Raw genomic sequence first — 17,160 nt, forward strand, 5'->3', positions numbered from 1 at the left:
GGGCTGTGGTGGATTCTCCATTGCTGGCAATTTTTAAGTCAAGGCTGGATGTTTTTCTAAAAGATCTACTCTGGTTCCAACTGGAATGAATCCCGGAATGTCCTGTAAACTGTGTTATGCAGGAGGTCAGACTAGAGGATCACAGTGGTCCCATCTGGGATCTATAAAAGGTCCAGGAGGGGTGTGGGGCATGTGATGACAGAGGAAGGAAAAGCTGAATCAGTAAGTCTCAGAAGTAGATAGGGTTTGCAGGCAAGTAGCTCAGAAATAACAGAGCAAGAAAGAAAGGAGCTGTCGCCCTGCAGGGCTCCTGAAGTGAGCAGCAGAGAGGATGGAGTCCAGGTTGTGAAGTCTGGTAAACTACCAACAAGGAAGGGCCGGGCCAGTCAGAATACTGATACCATTAATAAACAAAGGTGTGTGGTGTAACATGGACAGGTGTGATGAGTGTGGGGACATGGAGGGAATGGAGAATAGCCAGCATGGATTTGTAAAGAACAAATCGTGTCAAACTAATCTGATAGCGTTCTTTGATAGAATAACGAGCCTTGTGGATAAGGGAGAAGCGGTGGATGTGATATACCTAGACTTTAGTAAGGCATTTGATACAGTCTCGCATGATATTCTTATAGATAAACTAGGAAAGTACAATTTAGATGGGGCTACTATAAGATGGGTGCGTAACTGGCTGGATAACCGTACTCAGAGAGTAGTTGTTAATGGCTCCCAATCCTGCTGGAAAGGTATAACAAATGGGGTTCCGCAGGGGTCTGTTCTGGGACCGGTTCTGTTCAATATCTTCATCAACGATTTAGATGTTGGCATAGAAAGTACGCTTATTAAGTTTGCGGACGATACCAAACTGGGAGGGATTGCAACTGCTTTGGAGGACAGGGTCAAAATTCAAAATGATCTGGACAAATTGGAGAAATGGTCTGAGGTAAACAGGATGAAGTTCAATAAAGATAAATGCAAAGTGCTCCACTTAGGAAGGAACAATCAGTTTCACACATACAGAATGGGAAGAGACTGTCTAGGAAGGAGTATGGCAGAAAGAGATCTAGGGGTCATAGTGGACCACAAGCTTAATATGAGTCAACAGTGTGATACTGTTGCAAAAAAAGCAAACATGATTCTGGGATGCATTAACAGGTGTGTTGTAAACAAGACCCGAGAAGTCATTCTTCCGCTTTACTCTGCGCTGGTTAGGCCTCAACTGGAGTATTGTGTCCAGTTCTGGGCACCGCATTTCAAGAAAGATGTGGAGAAATTGGAGAGGGTCCAGAGAAGAGCAACGAGAATGATTAAAGGTCTTGAGAACATGACCTATGAAGGAAGGCTGAAGGAATTGGGTTTGTTTAGTTTGGAAAAGAGAAGACTGAGAGGGGACATGATAGCAGTTTTCAGGTATCTAAAAGGGTGTCATCAGGAGGAGGGAGAAAACTTGTTCACCTTAGCCTCCAATGATAGAACAAGAAGCAATGGGCTTAAACTGCAGCAAGGGAGATTTAGATTGGACATTAGGAAAAAGTTCCTAATTGTCAGGGTAGTTAAACACTGGAATAGATTGCCTAGGGAGGTTGTGGAATCTCCATCTCTGGAGATATTTAAGAGTAGGTTAGATAAATGTCTATTAGGGATGGTCTAGACAGTGTTTGGTCCTGCCGTGAGGGCAGGGGACTGGACTCGATGACCTCTTGAGGTCCCTTCCAGTCCTAGAGTCTATGAGTCTATGAGAACTCGAAGATAGCAGCAGTAAGTCATAGACTAGTTACATGTATGTAACAAGTTACATGTAGTACAAACATGAATGTAACTAATCTGTGATGTCATATCACACCAATGTCTCTTGCCCTCACTGTCCTTCCTGTTCCTCACAGTGCATGCTCCCTCCTTCCCTTCCCCCCTGCCATGTGTCTTAAATTGGCTCAGAAGTTCTCTGGGGTAGGGGCTCCACCCTGCTCTGTTTGTTTATGTGCAGCTCTTAGCACGATGGGGCACCGATCCCCTGGCTGCTCATGTTGTACCAGCTGACCTTGTTTGAATTACTGTGTTCTGCTTGGCTAGCCTGTCGCTGCTGATGTGAAGTGGCAGGGCCTTAGCAGGGAGGAGGGCTCTGGATTGGGCTGACTGGAGCAGAAGCCATACTGATTATTAACAGCAACTGAGTTGACTCCCTGCCTTCTGCCTCTGTCCCTGGAACTATTTAAAGAGGGCCACTGACATCTGCACTGGCGGGTGGTCTCTGGGGCTGCTGGATAGCCGGCAGCCTGCTGGCTGATTAGGGCTGTGCTTTCACACCGTCTGCCTGCTGGGTCCCACTAGGAGCTGGCAAAGCATGGGCTCTGCTGGTGAACTCTGCTGCTCTGGCTTTTAGCACACAGGCAGGCTGGACTGTGTCCTCCTCTCAGCCAAGGCCCTGAGGACGCTTTACCAGGGCAGAAATCTTCAGCAGGAGGAAAGCAATTCCCCTGAAATGGGAACCCAGTCTACGAGCTTCTCCCTTAGCCTTTGGGATCTACTCTCTGCCTGATGGCTCTGCTGCAGGCTGGTACCACAGCTCCCACAACCAGCTAGAGAGCTCCTGCTCCGCTCCTGCTCTCTGCAGCCAGTAGGATGGCATACATGGATCCTGAACACCCAGCTCTCACCCTTTGCCAGTCCATCATCTTCTTCTGCAAAGGAATGATAGAAGAGGTGGTGGCTATCCTCTTCCTCTGGCTGTTCATCCAAGTCCAGCTCAACAAACATCAGCACGGTTGGTCTATTTCCTTCCCCCACCCCTCCCTTCCCTGGGTACATGGATTTTGTATCTTGTCTCTTGCCACATAGCTCTCTAGTCTGTTAGATCTGTTTGTATGGGGGAGTGGGACTTTGTTCCTTATGACCTACAGCTGGACACAGGTGTTTGGATAATCCTGTTTTTATCCCTTCCTTCTCACTCCCTTATCCATTGCCACCCTCCCAGTAGTGAGAGGAAAGTCATCGGTCGCTCCCGCATGAGCTAATAAATCAGAAGACGTTTGCAGCTGGGCATTAATCGCAAAAGCGTTTTAAAATGTGAAATCACACTCCTGGACGTGCTCTGGGGACAGGCCCTGGGGAACAGGCTCCTCCGGGCTCATGACTTCATCAGTTATTTATAGAGTGCCCATGTCTAGTTCTACGGAGGCCCAGCATGTGCTCGAGACAGGGATGGCAGGTGGGGCCTGCCCCAGAGAGCTTGCAGTCTAAAAGGAGCAGGGAGATAGCCCAGTGGTTAGGTATTGGAGAGGAGCTTGGAAACCTGGCCAAATGGCAAAGTAGTTGTATCCATATGACATCATCATGGCACAGCCCAAATGCCTAGCACAAGGGTGCATTGAGCTCTACCGTGGCTGATTCGGATGGGCTGGGATTCCCCCGGCACTGTCAGTTACCTCTACTCCAGGGGCTTTCCAAGCTCTCTGCATTACGCTGGTTTATAAAGTAGGGACTCTGAGCTCCCCAAGATGAGATGAGAACTCTGTCGTGCAGCACTGCTGAGCGCTAGGAAGGAACTGCATGCTGTGACAAAGTTCCTCCTCTACCTTGGTGGATCCTGCGCTTATTGGCAGATTTGCTCACCTCAGTGATCTTCCCCACAGTCTGGATCAACTCCTCCTGTGTCTGATCAGGAGTTGGGAGGTTTAGGGGGAACCCGGGCCTGCCCTCTATTCTGGGTTCCAGCCCAGGGCCCTGTGGATTGCAGCTGTGTATAGTGCCTCCTGTAACAGCTACATGACAGGTACAACTCCCTGGGCTACTTCCCCATAGCTTCCTCCAAACACCTTCTTTATCCTCACCACAGGACCTTCCTCCTGGTGTCTGATAACACTTGTACTCCCTAGTCCTCCAGCAGCACACCCTCTCACTCTCAGCTCCTTGTGCCTCTTGCTCCCAGCTCCTCACATGCACTTCCTCTCCTCTAGCTCCTCCTCACCTGACTGGAGTGAGCTCCTTTTAAAACCCAGATGCCCTGATTAGCCTGCCTTGATTGGCTGCAGGTGTTCTAATCAGCCTGTCTGCCTTAATTGGTTCTAGCAAGTTCCTGACTACTCTAGTGCAGACCCTGCTCTGGTCACTCAGGGAACAGAAAACTACTCACCCAGTGACCAGTATATTTGCCCTTTACCAGACTCCTGTACCCCACTGGTTTGGGTCTGTCACATATCCCTCCCCCCTGCTCAACACCAAAGGGTTGGGCAGCTTGGGATACCAGACAGTGCACACGTGACAAGCCATCGGCATTGCCATGATGGCTCCCTGCTCTGTGTTGCACATGGAACTGGAAAAGTTGGAGGGATAAGAACCACCTAGTCACCCTTGTGTTCTTTTCCTTGTTCCATTGCATCCATTGAAGAGGGGCATGGTCGGTCACGAGGACAAATCTGCACCCAAGCAAGTAGTAGTGCAATGCTTCCATAGCCCATTTTACGGCAAGGCACTCCCTCTCCACCACTGCATATTTTTGTTCCCTTGGAAGGAGTTTCCTACTGAGGTAGAGAATTGGGTGTTCCTCCTCCCCAGCCATCTGTGGTAGAATGGCCCCCAACACTACTTCCGATGCATCTGTCTGCAGGATAAATTCCTTGGTGAAATCAGGGGCTATTAGTACAGGGTTACTGCAGAGGGCAGTCCTTAGGTCTGTGAATGCTTCCTCTGCTGCGTCAGACCACCTTACCAGATCAGGTTCACGGGCTTTTACTAGGTCAGTCAGGGGGCTTGCCCTTGTGGCAAAGTGGGGGATAAATCGTCGGTAATGCCCCACTACACCTAGGAATGCCTGGACTTGTTTCTTGCGACATGGTCGAGGCCAATTTTGAATGGCCTCCAACTTGTTCACTTGGGGTTTTACCAGACCTTTTCCCACAATGTAGCCAAGATATTTGGCCTCAGTAAACCCTACAGCACACTTGGCAGGGTTTGCTGTAAGGCCAGCTCGCCTGAAGGTACCAAGGACTGCCTCCACCTTCTCTAGGTGAGTTTCTTAGTCTAGGGTATGAATGACCACATCGTCCAAGTAGGCAGCAGCATAACTGTTATGCAGGCATAATAGCTTGTCCGTGATGCGCTGGAAAGTAGCTGGGGCCCCATGTAGTCCAAAAGGGAGGACAGTATATTGAAAAAGACCCTCTGGTGTAGAGAACGCAGTCTTTTCCTTTGCGTCTTCCGCAAGGGGAATCTGCCAGTACCCCTTTGTCAAGTCTAGAGTAGTCAAGTACTGGGCATTACCCAGACAGTCCACTAGTTTATCTATGTGAGGTATGGGGTACGCGTCAAAATGGGATACTTCCTTTAGTCGCCGGAAGTCATTGCAAAACTTTGTAGTGCCATCAGGTTTGGGCACCAGCACGATTGGGCTGGACCACTGACTGTGGGATTCTTCGATGATCCCCAACTCCAGCATTTTTTTTACTTCTGCTTTTATTTCCTCTCTTTTGGCCGCTGGCACCCGATAGGGCCTCATTGTTATTCTGGCCCCAAGGTTCGTGACGATGTGGTGATACGTCTCGGCTGTTCGACCTGGTTTTGTCGAGAACACATCTTGGTTCCAGAAAATCATCTCAGACACCTCATTCTTCTGGTCTGGTGTTAAATCAGGAGATACTCTCACCTGTTTGGAAGGCTTGTTTTCCTGGGTTAGGTCTTTTTGGACAGTTATGCATGCCTCTTGTGCATGCCAGGGTTTCAGAAGGTTGATGTGATAAATCTGTTTTCAGCGTCCTGGCTGCCACACCTTGTAGGTTACTTCTCCCACGGGTTCAACCACCTCATAGGGCCCCTGCCACTGGACCAGAAGCTTGCTTTCTGCCGTGGGTACCAACACCATCACCCAGTCCCTTGGTTGGATCTGTCGGACTTTTGCCCGGTGATTGTAATAGGTTCTCTGGGCCTCCTGGGCCTTTTCCAAATGTTCCCGTACAATAGGGGTGACACAGGCTATCCGGTCTCGCATCTGTATTACATGTTCTATTATATTTCTCCCCTCATTGGGTTCCTCTTCCCAGATCTCTTTGGCGATGTCTAGTATGCCATGGGGGTGACGCCGTATAATAACTCGAAGGGGGAAAACCCAGTTGAGGCCTGAGGTACCTCCCAGATAGTGAACATAAGGTAGGGTAGTAGGGTGTCCCAATCCTTCCCGTCCCGACTTACCACCTTCCTTATCAGAGCCTTCACGGTTCGGTTAAATCTTTCTACCAACCCATCAGTCTGCGGATGGTAGATTGAAGTTCTCAGGGTATGTATATGGAGCAGCGTACAGAGGTCCTTCATTAGTTTTGACATAAATGGGGTTCCTTGGTCTGTTAATATCTCCTTTGGTAGCCCCACTCGGGCAAAGATCCCCACCAGCTCTTTGGCTATCGTTTTAGAGGCTGTGTTCCGCAGCGGGACGGCTTCTGGGTAACGAGTAGCATAGTTCAAAACAACAAGTATATATTGGTGGCCCCGAGCCGTCTTCACCAGGGGTCCCACTAGGTCCATGGCTATTTGCTCAAAGGGGCCTCTATGATGGGAAGGGGTACTAAAGGTGCCCTTAGGTGGGGAAGGGGACTATGTAGCTGACACTCTGGGCAGGACGCACCGTACCTCCGCACTTCTTCATGTACTCCGGGCCAGAAGAACCATCGTAGGACTCGTGCCAGGGTCTTCTCTACCCCAAATGCCCCCCAAAAAGATGACTATGAGCAAGACTTAATACAGCATTCTGGTGATTTTGAGGTACTAGGATCTGCTGTATCTTCTGCCCCTGTACTGGTTCAACCTGATATAAGAGATTCTTCTTCGTTATGAAGTAGGGTCCTGGTCCCTGGGTTTTCCCTTCCACGGGGACCCCATCTATTTCAGTCACCTCTTTCCTAATGTTGTTGTACCTTGGGTCTTCGGCCTGGTCCCGTCCAAAAATTCCTCTCCCAGGGCTAATCTGCCCGAGATCTAGGGGCGCAGTCTCTGTTGCCTCTACTGGTTCAGAAGCGTTACGGAGGGGGTCAGACTCGGGTTCTTCTCCCTTGTGGGTGGCCTCCTTTTCAGCTGCTCGGGTCCACCTACCTACGAGAGTGACTCGCTGGCTTTGAGTCAGTATTCGGATTCCCAAGGCTTTAGCTGCCCTCCTTTCCCTTTTTGACTTTCTACCCTGTCTGGGAATGGAAAATAAATCTCAGGATATTTCAGAGAAAACTGGAGGTTGACAGTCTACTATGGAGGCCTCACTAACTTCAGGGTTCCCCTTTTCCTCCAATCCTCCTACTGGGAGTAAGTTTCCAAACCCTGGGAAGTCCCTCCCTATAAGCACTGGGTATGGGAGTTTAGGGACTACACCTGCTGCTACCTCAGTAGTGTTCCCCTGAATCTCGAGTTTTACTGGGATAGTGGGGAAATAACCAACTGTCCCATGGACGCATGTTATCCCTGTACGCTTAGCCCACAGCAGCTGACTACACTTCACGAGCTTCCCCGAGACAAGCGTGATAGCACTCTCCGAATCAACCAGTGCCGTGGTCTCTACCCCATTTAGCTTTACTGCTCTGGTGTACATATGTGGGGTTAGTGAGACCCCCACAAAGTGGATTAGGGAGCATGTGTCTGCCCAGTTCCCCAGATTACACTGCATCTGCTCCTCAGCATTGGGACACTGTGCAGCTATATGTCCCTACTCCCCGCAGGCATAAGATCTGTATGGAGCCCTAGGCCTTCCCCGGTCTCTTGTTTTGGGCAGTCTAACATCATGATCCTCTTCTCTCTCAGTGCTCCGACTCTTTGTGGCTTCTGATGAGCCTTCAGTCCCTCTCTTTTTCCACCTGGGCTCTTCTGGTGGCCCTGTCACTCAAGCTCTAGGGCTTAGTGCTGCTAGTTTAACCCAGGGTGCCTCTTCCTTAACTGGTCGGGTCAGTTCCCCTGCTGTCCTTCGCCTTTCTACCAGTGCAACAACCTCATCTTAGGTGGAGGGTTCGTTCTGGCTTACCCAGGCACGAAGGTCTGGTGGTAGTCCCTTCATGTATCGGTCGATGACCAGAACCTCTAGTATCTCTTCTGGACTCCAGGAACTCCGTTCACAACCACTTTTGTGCGAGATGGATGAAGTCATACAATTGGGACCGTGGGGTTTTGTTTTCCTGGTACCTCCACTCGTGATACCGCTGGGCCCGCACTGCAGTTGTTACCCCAGGTCTGGCCAGGATCTCTGCTTTCAGCTGGGAGTAGTCTGCTGTAGCCTCTTCAGGCAGATCATAGTAAGCCTTCTGGGCCTCCCCACACAGGAATGGGGCAAGGATGCCAGACCACTGATCTCGAGGCCAGGCCTCCCGCAGGGCTGTCTTCTCAAAGGCCAGAAGCTATCCCTCTACATCATCCTCCCATGTCATTTTCTGCAGCCAATGGCTGGCCCGTATGATCTGCGTCCTATCATGGCCGTGATTCAGCTCTGTAAAGGTCTTTACCTGGTTTACCAGTTCTCGCAACATAGCTCAGTCTTGAGGAGCCTGGTCCATCAGCAGGCGATTAGTCTCTTGCTGCAGCCGCACTGCCTCCTGTTAGGCAGCTGCCTGGACATGGGTAACCTCCTGCTGGGCTGCTGTAGCTTGTATCAATGCCCATACTAAGTCATCCACTGCGGTGAAAGAAAAAAAATAAACCCTCTACTACTTCTTCTGCCGCGCTGTACACACCAGAATCCCACTTTTGACACCAGTTGTGACAAAGTTCCTCCTCTACCTTGGTGGATCCTGCACTTATTGGCAGATTTGCTCACCTCAGTGATCTTCCCCACAGTCTGGATCAACTCCTCCTATGTCTGATCAGGAGTTGGGAGGTTTGGGGGGAACCCGGGCCCTCCCTCTACTCCGGGTTCCAGCCCAGGGCCCTGTGGATTGCAGCTGTCCATAGTGCCTCTTGTAACAGCTGCATGACAGCTACAACTCCCTGGGCTACTTCCCCATGGCCTCCTCCAAACACCTTCTTTATCCTCACCACAGGACCTTCCTCCTGGGGTCTGATAACACTTGTACTCCTCAGTCCTCCAGCAGCACACCCTCTCACTCTCAGCTCCTTGTGCCTCTTGCTCCCAACTCCTCACACGCACTTCCTCTCCTCTGGCTCCTCCCCACCTGACTGGAGTGAGCTCCTTTTTAAACCCAGGTGCCCTGATTAGCCTGCCTTGATTGGCTGCAGGTGTTCTAATCAACCTGTCTGCCTTAATTGGTTCTAGCAAGTTCCTGGTTACTCTAGTGCAGTCCGTGCTCTGGACACTCAGGGAACAAAGTGACAAGTATATTTGCCCTCTACCAGACTCCTGTACTCCACTGGCCTGGGTCTGTCACAATGCACATCTTCACAATCCTGGTTTCTGCTCCCCATCCTGCCCCATTGCACTGTGATGCCCAAGTTCTTCCCCCTCGCCCCTGCTCCTGCAGGCTGCTGAGATGCAAACCAGCCATAATGCAGCTGCTCTGAGTCATGCTGCAGATGGAACGCCATGGACTGACCCCTCCTCTGTCACTTAGATCGGGGCTTGTTGGCACTGAGCCCAGGGAACATTGTCGGCTGAGCTGAATAGAATCTCTGTTGGATTCTGGCCAAAATTTTCCAACTTGGGAACCTAAAGACAGGGCCTCTAAATCCATACATAGGCTCTTAGATACAAATCTGGGCTGATTTTTGAGCGGCGTAGCACACCTGCAGCTCTCACTGAAGTGTACAAGGTCTCTGGATACGTGGCACTTCTTCAGATCAGGCTTTTTTTTCTGAATCAAATTTTAGCCACTCAAGTTTGAAACTATAGGCCTTGCTTTAGGCATCCTGGGATGCTACACAAACCCCTTAGATAGTCCTCAGCCTGAGTCCATTGCTGGGAAGGGATATGAGAGAAATGCCTGGATGGACTATGTTCAGTCTCCTCCCCAAGGCCTGAATGGACACCCAGTCTCCTCAGACCGGGAGGGCAGCAGTCTCCTTATTTTTCATGCAGGCATCTTTCACTTTGCCTTAACCCTATGTTACTCCATCCCTATGCCCAAGAGATCATCCAACTCCATAAATCAATCCTGGCATCCATTTTGTTCTCTGATTCAAAATTTCCGAGTTAGTGCTGGTAAAGAAACAAATAATGTACTAGAACTAAAGGACTAAAAAGATCTAAGTTTCCATCCCCGTTCGGAAACTGGCTGGAAGTCAACAGCATGGGAACTGCCTTAAATATTTAGGGCAGATTGTCCCCTGTCCTCCACATATGGGATTGGAAGCTTGGTGACTTTTGACACCCTGGTTGCCCCAATGAACCTACTGATCCAGATCTACCATGGCATCCAAGGTGGATTAGCTCTGGCCCTCAAGTGCTACTGCAACCTGCTTCCCATGCCAGGCTTTGAGATCGAGATGTCAACATGTTCCTTCACTCTTGGCCCTGCAGTCATAGGGAGGAGCTTGGGGCCATCATGCTCAATTACTGGGGGTGGGAGGAGGTGTCTCATGTGGCAGTTCCACTGGCTGACTTACAGTAAGACAGGTGTGGATGGGTAGTGAGGGGAGCCACATCTAGCTCTCCTAGGCTGGCATGGACAGCATCATTGTGGGGTGAGTGCAGGATGGGAAATCGCTGGGGCACTGAGGGAACCTTGAGAGTCAGGGAAGAATGTCAAGGTTGAGTTTACCATCATGATCTTACCATGCATGCAGTGTTTGCAGTGCCGCATGCCACTGCCACACCACCAACTACTGTCTGCCTCAGGGCACCTCCACTTCCAGGCTGTTTGCCCTTCCTCTAGCACGTGTGGGGTCACCCCATGGCTGTTAACGAAGCCTCAGACCCACTGACCGGGAAAGGAGGCTGAAGAGAGGATTCTGTTTTTTCCCCTGGGTGTTTGACTGGCGTCAATCATGTGTCTTACATAAACAGTGCGTCAACTCGGCTGTGGGGCTGATAAGAGGAGGTTTTTTTCCATGGCCGTTATCTTGTTTAGGGTGAGGCTGGATTTATTTTAGCCTTGCGACGGATATGTTGATCTGATGTAATAATTCCAGCTCCGCTCGGGAACGGTGCTCAGAGAGAATGGAGCTCTGCAGATGCTGACACCCCCAGCACAGCTCTCTGACCCTGTTCCTTTCTCTTATCACTCGATATTACACAGTAATCTTGCCAGGCACGTCCTGTGCGGTGATGAGAGAGGGCCTGACAGGTTTGGTTTAGTAACAGCACAGAATTGAACCACTGGCTCTGACTGTTCCTGGGGTGTGAGTGTGTATCTGGATTTTGACTGCTGTGCAGTTGCTGGTGATTGCCAAGATTCATTTGTCATCAACCTATTGGTTCATAGATCTTAAGATCATAGAGAGTTGGACTGGGACCTAGGTTCTATACCTGGCTCTGACACTGGCTTGCTGAGTGACCTTGGGCTCTTCATCACCCTGTGCCTCAGTTTACTAATCTGTAAAATGGGGGTCCTGATACTGACCACCTCTGAGAATAGCTGGGTATTATTATTATTATAAGGGACGATTCTGATCACTTCGTCCTTGGAGTAGTGATGTGAACTCCTGATTTCTGATGAGCTGAAGGAGGTACCTGCTCAGTCAGTCTAGCTGCAGCATTTTTAATAGGCCCATTGTCGTAGAACACAGGTACAAACTGCTACATCTTAATCACATTTCCTACCCACTGGCCAGGCACCTTCTGCCAGATGCCTTCTGGTCACATGGGAGCTCTGCTACCTGCAGCCCCCTTCATATACTCATGCTTAATTCTTCTCTGCTCCATTTAGTGCATTTGCAGATGCTCCTCGGAGTGGGGCTGGCTCTTCTGTGCTTCTGCCTTCTCCTGGGCTGTGCCTTATGCTGGCGTCGAAACGAGAGGCGCAACAAGAGCAACAGGAAAGAGCAGGCACCGACCAACACTCTGGTGGAGCTGGGGCCTGCTCTGCCTTCCCAGACCGCCACCGTGCCCATCCAGCAACAGTATGTGGAGCTAGAGGGAGAGGTGCTAGAATGTGCAGGGAATGACTCGCTGGATTCTCCTGGAGCTGGCAGCCTGCCACGGAGCATGTTGCATGGGAGGGCCTCTTTACCCAGCATCCCTTTCTCCCAGAAGCTTGGCCTGTTCTCCAAGACAGAGCCGGGCTGGGAGCGTCGGTCCATCATCTTTGGGGAGACTGACAAGAGCAGCCTCCTGACTCGTCCTGTTCTGGGAGCCAGCATCCGCCAGTCATCCACCATGCCAGGGAGCCTCTCCAGCGCCAGCGCCAGCCCCAAGCAACGGCCCCAACTCCACTTCATCCTGTTCTACTCCCAGCCTGAGGCCACGCTCACTGTGACGGTGATCAGCGTGTCCCACCTGCCCAAGAGCTTTCGAAGCAGCCGGGACTCCTATGTCAAAGTGTACCTGCTCCCCAAGTTCATCGAGCCCCAGCGCACAGCTGTGCGCAGGAAGAGCCTCAACCCCGAGTTCCGAGAGCAGTTCCAGTTCGGCCGCTACCACCTGGAGGAGCTGAGGGGCTTCACCCTGCGCTTCGCTGTCTATGTGAAGGAGTTTCGCAGCTTCAGGGACTCCTTTATTGGGGAAGTGATGTTCCCGTGTGCCCAGGTTACTTGGAACACCGAGGCGGCCTCCAGCTACACCCGGGAGCTGTCAGCCACCAAAACCAAACTCAAAAAGGTCAGGACTGGGTCACTGAACTAATTGTACCCAGTGGGGATAGTGCTGGCTGAGGTCCCGAGGGCCCCAGAGACTTAAAGGTCCACCCGTACGGATGCAAGGGGAGGACTTTTTCATTACAGAACCTCTGTGTCATTCAGTGGAATTCCCCTCACAGGGCAAGTGAGGACTGGGTGTAACACCACTTCCCTCTGCTAGATGGGATACCAGACCCGCTCATGTCTGATCATGCATCCTGTAAGGGCCACAGGTCCAAAAAGATCCTCCTTTAGCTCAGAGTGAAGCAAAGTCAGCCTTAGCTGGAAGGAGAGCAGCTGGGTGGGAGGGCATATGTGATGGGGGTAAGTGGGTGGGAAATCCTTTGGCTGTGGTAAGAATGTGAAGAACTTTCCATCCTGAAGCTCCTGGATGGGCCTGACCTTTGTTTCTGTCTCAGTGGCTGCTAGGTGCCCTGGAGGCTGGGGGGAGGAGGTGAGATTGGTGGGTGTTTCATTGTCTCCTGCTGTCCATGTTGTTTCAGTGTCTCAGCACTCAGGACATGAGCTACGGAGCTGCGTGCTCCCAGTCCACGTCCCTGGGCCAGCTCTTCATTCTTCTCCAGTACCAGGTTCTGGCCAATCGTATCAAGGTGCTGGTCCGCAAGGCAGAGAATCTGGGCCGGCTCACCCGCATGCCAGGGACACCAGGTAGGGAGGTGCAGAGGGAACCCCTCCAACAAGGCTGAGGGGCAGACCAGGTTCAATAGGCCTCGGCAGCAGGAAGGACTTTGGTGGCACCGGTAATAGTATTCCTGTTGTAGAACATACAGCTGTGTCATTTAAAAGTCCCCAGGATCTGCTATGGCACATGTGCCGCTTAGTTACAGACCCCTTGGACCATGGAGTCTGGGCATCTCTGCTATAGGCCCTATCAGCCCCCCACCCAATGGCCTGTACAGCACACACTTAACCCTATGAGGAGCATGCCCATGGCCACACCCCTGGGACCATGGTTAGAATGAAGATATTTTCAGGACAGGGAAAATGTGGGCTAAAGTGAGGGATCCAGAATGGGGGGGATCACAGTTGTGCGATTTCCAATTTTCCTCGCAGAGGTGACACATGGGGGCAGGGGGGCATGAGGGGACACATGCCCCCCTATTTGCTCCTTGGCTTCTACTGGGCATGCTCAGTAAAACTGCTGAAGCCGACTGCCCTCCCTCTCCCCCACCCCCTTATTGGCAGGCACGGGTCCTCTCTGCCCTTTGTTCTAACCCTTCTTTGCGTCCCACTTTCCCAAGCCCAGCAGTGGCAGATCCCGTCACCTTCCTGGGAGCAGGGGTAGAAGGGCTGTGACTCCTCTAGCCAGGCCAATGCTGTAGGCTGCTAGGGAAGAGAGTAGCTGGCTCAGACGCCTTCTCTTGTTTAAATGACCTTCCAAGCCCCAGGGCCCTCTGACCAGCTCTTATAGGAGTGTCCAGTGCTTCAAAGCTCTCTCCATTCTGTCCCGGTAGCTCCCCAGGGCCTGACGCAGAGCTTCTGGGAGACAGGACTCACCTGTTCAGCCGCCTCTAACTTACCTCCTCATGAGCCTCGCTGAGTCCAAGCAAACCTGGGTCTGTTCACAGCAGACCCCGTGTGCTGTTGCCAGTCTCCTTATTCTCCTATTCCATTCCCAGACCACTACGTTGTCATTCACTTTTACTATGACGGGCGAGTCATGGACACGAAGGAGACCAAGTCCATAGCCGGCTACAACCCCGTGTGGAACACGCCTTTCCTCTTCAGCGTCCCTGCAGGAGACATCCAGGAGCAGCAGCTGTGCCTGGAGTTCACTGTCATGCAGGTTGGAGGGACAGGAGCGGGAGTGGGAACCTGTGTGCATCAGATGGTGTATTAGCATGCTGCAGGGCATAAGGGTGGGGGCAGTATTTATCAGTGTAGGCACCGATTCCTTCCAGAGCAGGCAGGTGACAGTGGAGCATTTGCAGGGACAGGCTGGTAAGCAGGTGGTGACATATGCAAGGAGGTTTGTTGGAGCCAGGTGGTTTGATGCTCGGGGGCATTGGTACCAGTAGGCACTCAGTGCCCTGGGGAAGTGTTTTTACTGTGGGAAGGTTGGCTCCTATAATATATGGAGATATACCTACTTATCTCCTAGAACTGGGAGGGACCCTGAAAGGTCATTGAGTCCAGCCTCCTGCCTTCACTAGCAGGACCAAGTATTGAATTTGCCCTAGGTCCCTAAGTGGGGCCCTCAAGGATTGAACTCACAAGCCTGGGTTTAGCAGGCCAATGCTCAAACCACTGAGCTATCCCTCCTTGAGCTAGCTATCTGTCCCTCCTCAGTGGAATGTTAAGGGGTTTGTCCAAGGCAGCTGGCACTTGTAGGGGGTTGGCACATGGTGGCATTTGGAAGGGGCTATGGCGGGTGTTGGCACAGGTGATATTGGCGGAGGAGGTGCTGGGACTTGTTGCTGTCAAGGGGCTGTCAGAATGGGATGGCATTTCCAGGGGAGGGGCTGTTTGCTGAGCCTTCTGGCTGCTTCTCCCATTGACTCCTCCCTGCCTCATGCTGTCTTTCCCCTTCCTCCCCAAAGGCTCGTCTCTATACGCGCAGCTGCATCCTGGGCCGAGTGCTGATTGGGCCCCACGCCCCAGAGGCAGGGCTGCTTCACTGGAAGGAGATGTGCTGCCGAGGGCACATGGAATCCGCGCGGTGGCATGTGATTCAGCCGGATGTTTTCAGTCTCTCCCCTTGACGTTCCCTATGGTCAGTCAGCAGGTAACTCATTGGAGCTGGTCAGTCGGAGCAGGATGTGGAAATCAGTGCTGATGCCTGAGCGGGTGATTCCCGCTGGCTGTGTGGCTGGGTTGAAGAACTGCAGTCATGTCAGAAGTATCGTCTCCTACGTGGTGCGAGTCTGCTCTGTGCTGCCCTGGATGGCCCCGAGGCCACCAAGAGAGGGGAGCAGCAAGCAACTTGAAGCCAAGCCAGAGACTTTCCTTGTTAAGTATCTTAGGTAGAGAGCATGTGTCTGCAATTAAAGGGAAAGAACCTCGCTGTCAGCTCCTGGCTGCTGCTGGGACATTGGCCCAGGGAAGGGAGCACTGGCCGCAGCAGTGAAAGGAGGGCAGGAGGTGGGCACAGGAACATGAGATGTGGAAAGGAGCAGAGGGAAGTGGGAGCATGGAGAGGAGAGGAAAGAGTATGGACAGATGGAAGGAGGAAGCTTCATGTGTTCCAGACTTGCTCAGGAGGATTCCAGGCTGGCACGTCAACAAAGTGAGTTGTCCCCAATCCCCAAACCAAGACAGTAACCAGTGATCAAATTTAAGACAGCCTTGGAGGTCCTGACCCACATCCAGCCTGAGGATAACCAGGTGCAACACCATTGACTTCACTGTAGTTATGATGACCACTTACCCCATGCTTGATGCTCTTGTGAAGTCAGTAGAATTACACCTGCTTTGGGCTGGGTGTGGCCCCTGCTGCATTTTTGTGAATTCTGCTCAGCATAACATGGACGATCAATGCTGCAGTCAGAACAACCTCCAGTCTGTTCCAGTCCACTCGTAGAGAACGGCCAGATCACACATGGATGAAATGTCAGCATTGATTCCTAGATCTCTGTGTAAGAAAGCCCAAGCTAGCTGTACTGTGTCGAGCACTGATCTGTGGGGTCCCTGTGAAGGAGGAACCCATGTGCCTTGAGGATGGGCAAGGAAGAGGTCACGGAAGGGCTGGAAGGCCATTTTCCCTATCCCCAACTTCCTGCATAAAATACCAGATTCCATCCCATTCTCCCACCTCATTGTTTTATAATGGAGTGTCGAACTGTTGCACGTCTCACCTTGGAGCCGCCCTGGGATGCATCCCTCTGGTGCATAATCCTCCCTGCTTTACTTGGACCTACAGTTCTGGAGTTCAGAGCTGCTGCTGGAGGAGCAGGTCTACAAGGTGAAAAAAGGAAGATTGCAGGGATGAGGTCCAGCAGGCGGATCCAGGAGAGCCCAGCGTCCTGCGATTCCGCTGATGTCACTGAACCTTCGGAGGGATTCCCTTGTTAAGCCATGGTCCCCCTTCCAGCACAACACTGAGGTAATGCTGGCAGTGCTGGCTTGGCATAGAGCAGCCGCAGCTTGCTGGCCTGTTACTGCCAATGCAGTCGTAGTTTTATGTCTATTCCAATGGCCAACCCATCACCCCAACATCTCTTCATTCAGATCCTCTTATCAAATCTGCAACCATAGCAGTCAGTTACTTAACACAGTCCCCAGTCAATGAAAACACCCCCTCACCCCCAGGGTAATAGGTAAGGTAATAGCCTGGAAACTTATTTTTAAAACACAGCAGCTTTCCATAAAGGCTAGGTGGTCTCCCAAGATGCCAGACAGGAAGTGAGCCATCACTATAGTGCAGGGCCCAGGCCTGCAGCCTCACATCTGGTTGCTGGCTCAGACCTTTGTGTTTTCCATCCACTTTGTCCCCTTTAAACAAATAAAAGGAATTTGTTC

At 51.6% G+C, this 17,160-nt stretch overlaps 1 protein-coding gene across 1 annotated transcript; it reads left to right on the forward strand.

The window, feature by feature from the left end:
* Positions 1 to 2,616: 2,616 nt before the first annotated feature.
* Positions 2,617 to 17,159, forward strand: LOC127058561 (synaptotagmin-5-like). The gene is made up of 5 exons (XM_050968706.1): positions 2,617 to 2,758; positions 11,775 to 12,664; positions 13,185 to 13,350; positions 14,322 to 14,488; positions 15,243 to 17,159. The coding sequence occupies exons 1-5, from the start codon at positions 2,617 to 2,619 to the stop codon at positions 15,402 to 15,404; spliced, it is 1,527 nt and encodes a 508-aa protein (XP_050824663.1). The 3' UTR covers positions 15,405 to 17,159.
* Position 17,160: the final 1 nt, after the last annotated feature.

This window comes from Gopherus flavomarginatus, chromosome 9 (genome assembly GCF_025201925.1).
Source record: "Gopherus flavomarginatus isolate rGopFla2 chromosome 9, rGopFla2.mat.asm, whole genome shotgun sequence".
Taxonomy (NCBI): domain Eukaryota; kingdom Metazoa; phylum Chordata; order Testudines; family Testudinidae; genus Gopherus; species Gopherus flavomarginatus.

Bases quoted from the DNA above. Each gene is read 5' to 3' on its own strand.
- LOC127058561 (XM_050968706.1), top strand. From the start codon at position 2,617: ATGGCATACATGGATCCTGAACACCCAGCTCTCACCCTTTGCCAGTCC. The intron at 12,665-13,184 runs GTCAGGACTGGG...ATGTTGTTTCAG, and splicing joins CCAAAACCAAACTCAAAAAG to TGTCTCAGCACTCAGGACAT. The intron at 14,489-15,242 runs GTTGGAGGGACA...TCCTCCCCAAAG, and splicing joins TGGAGTTCACTGTCATGCAG to GCTCGTCTCTATACGCGCAG.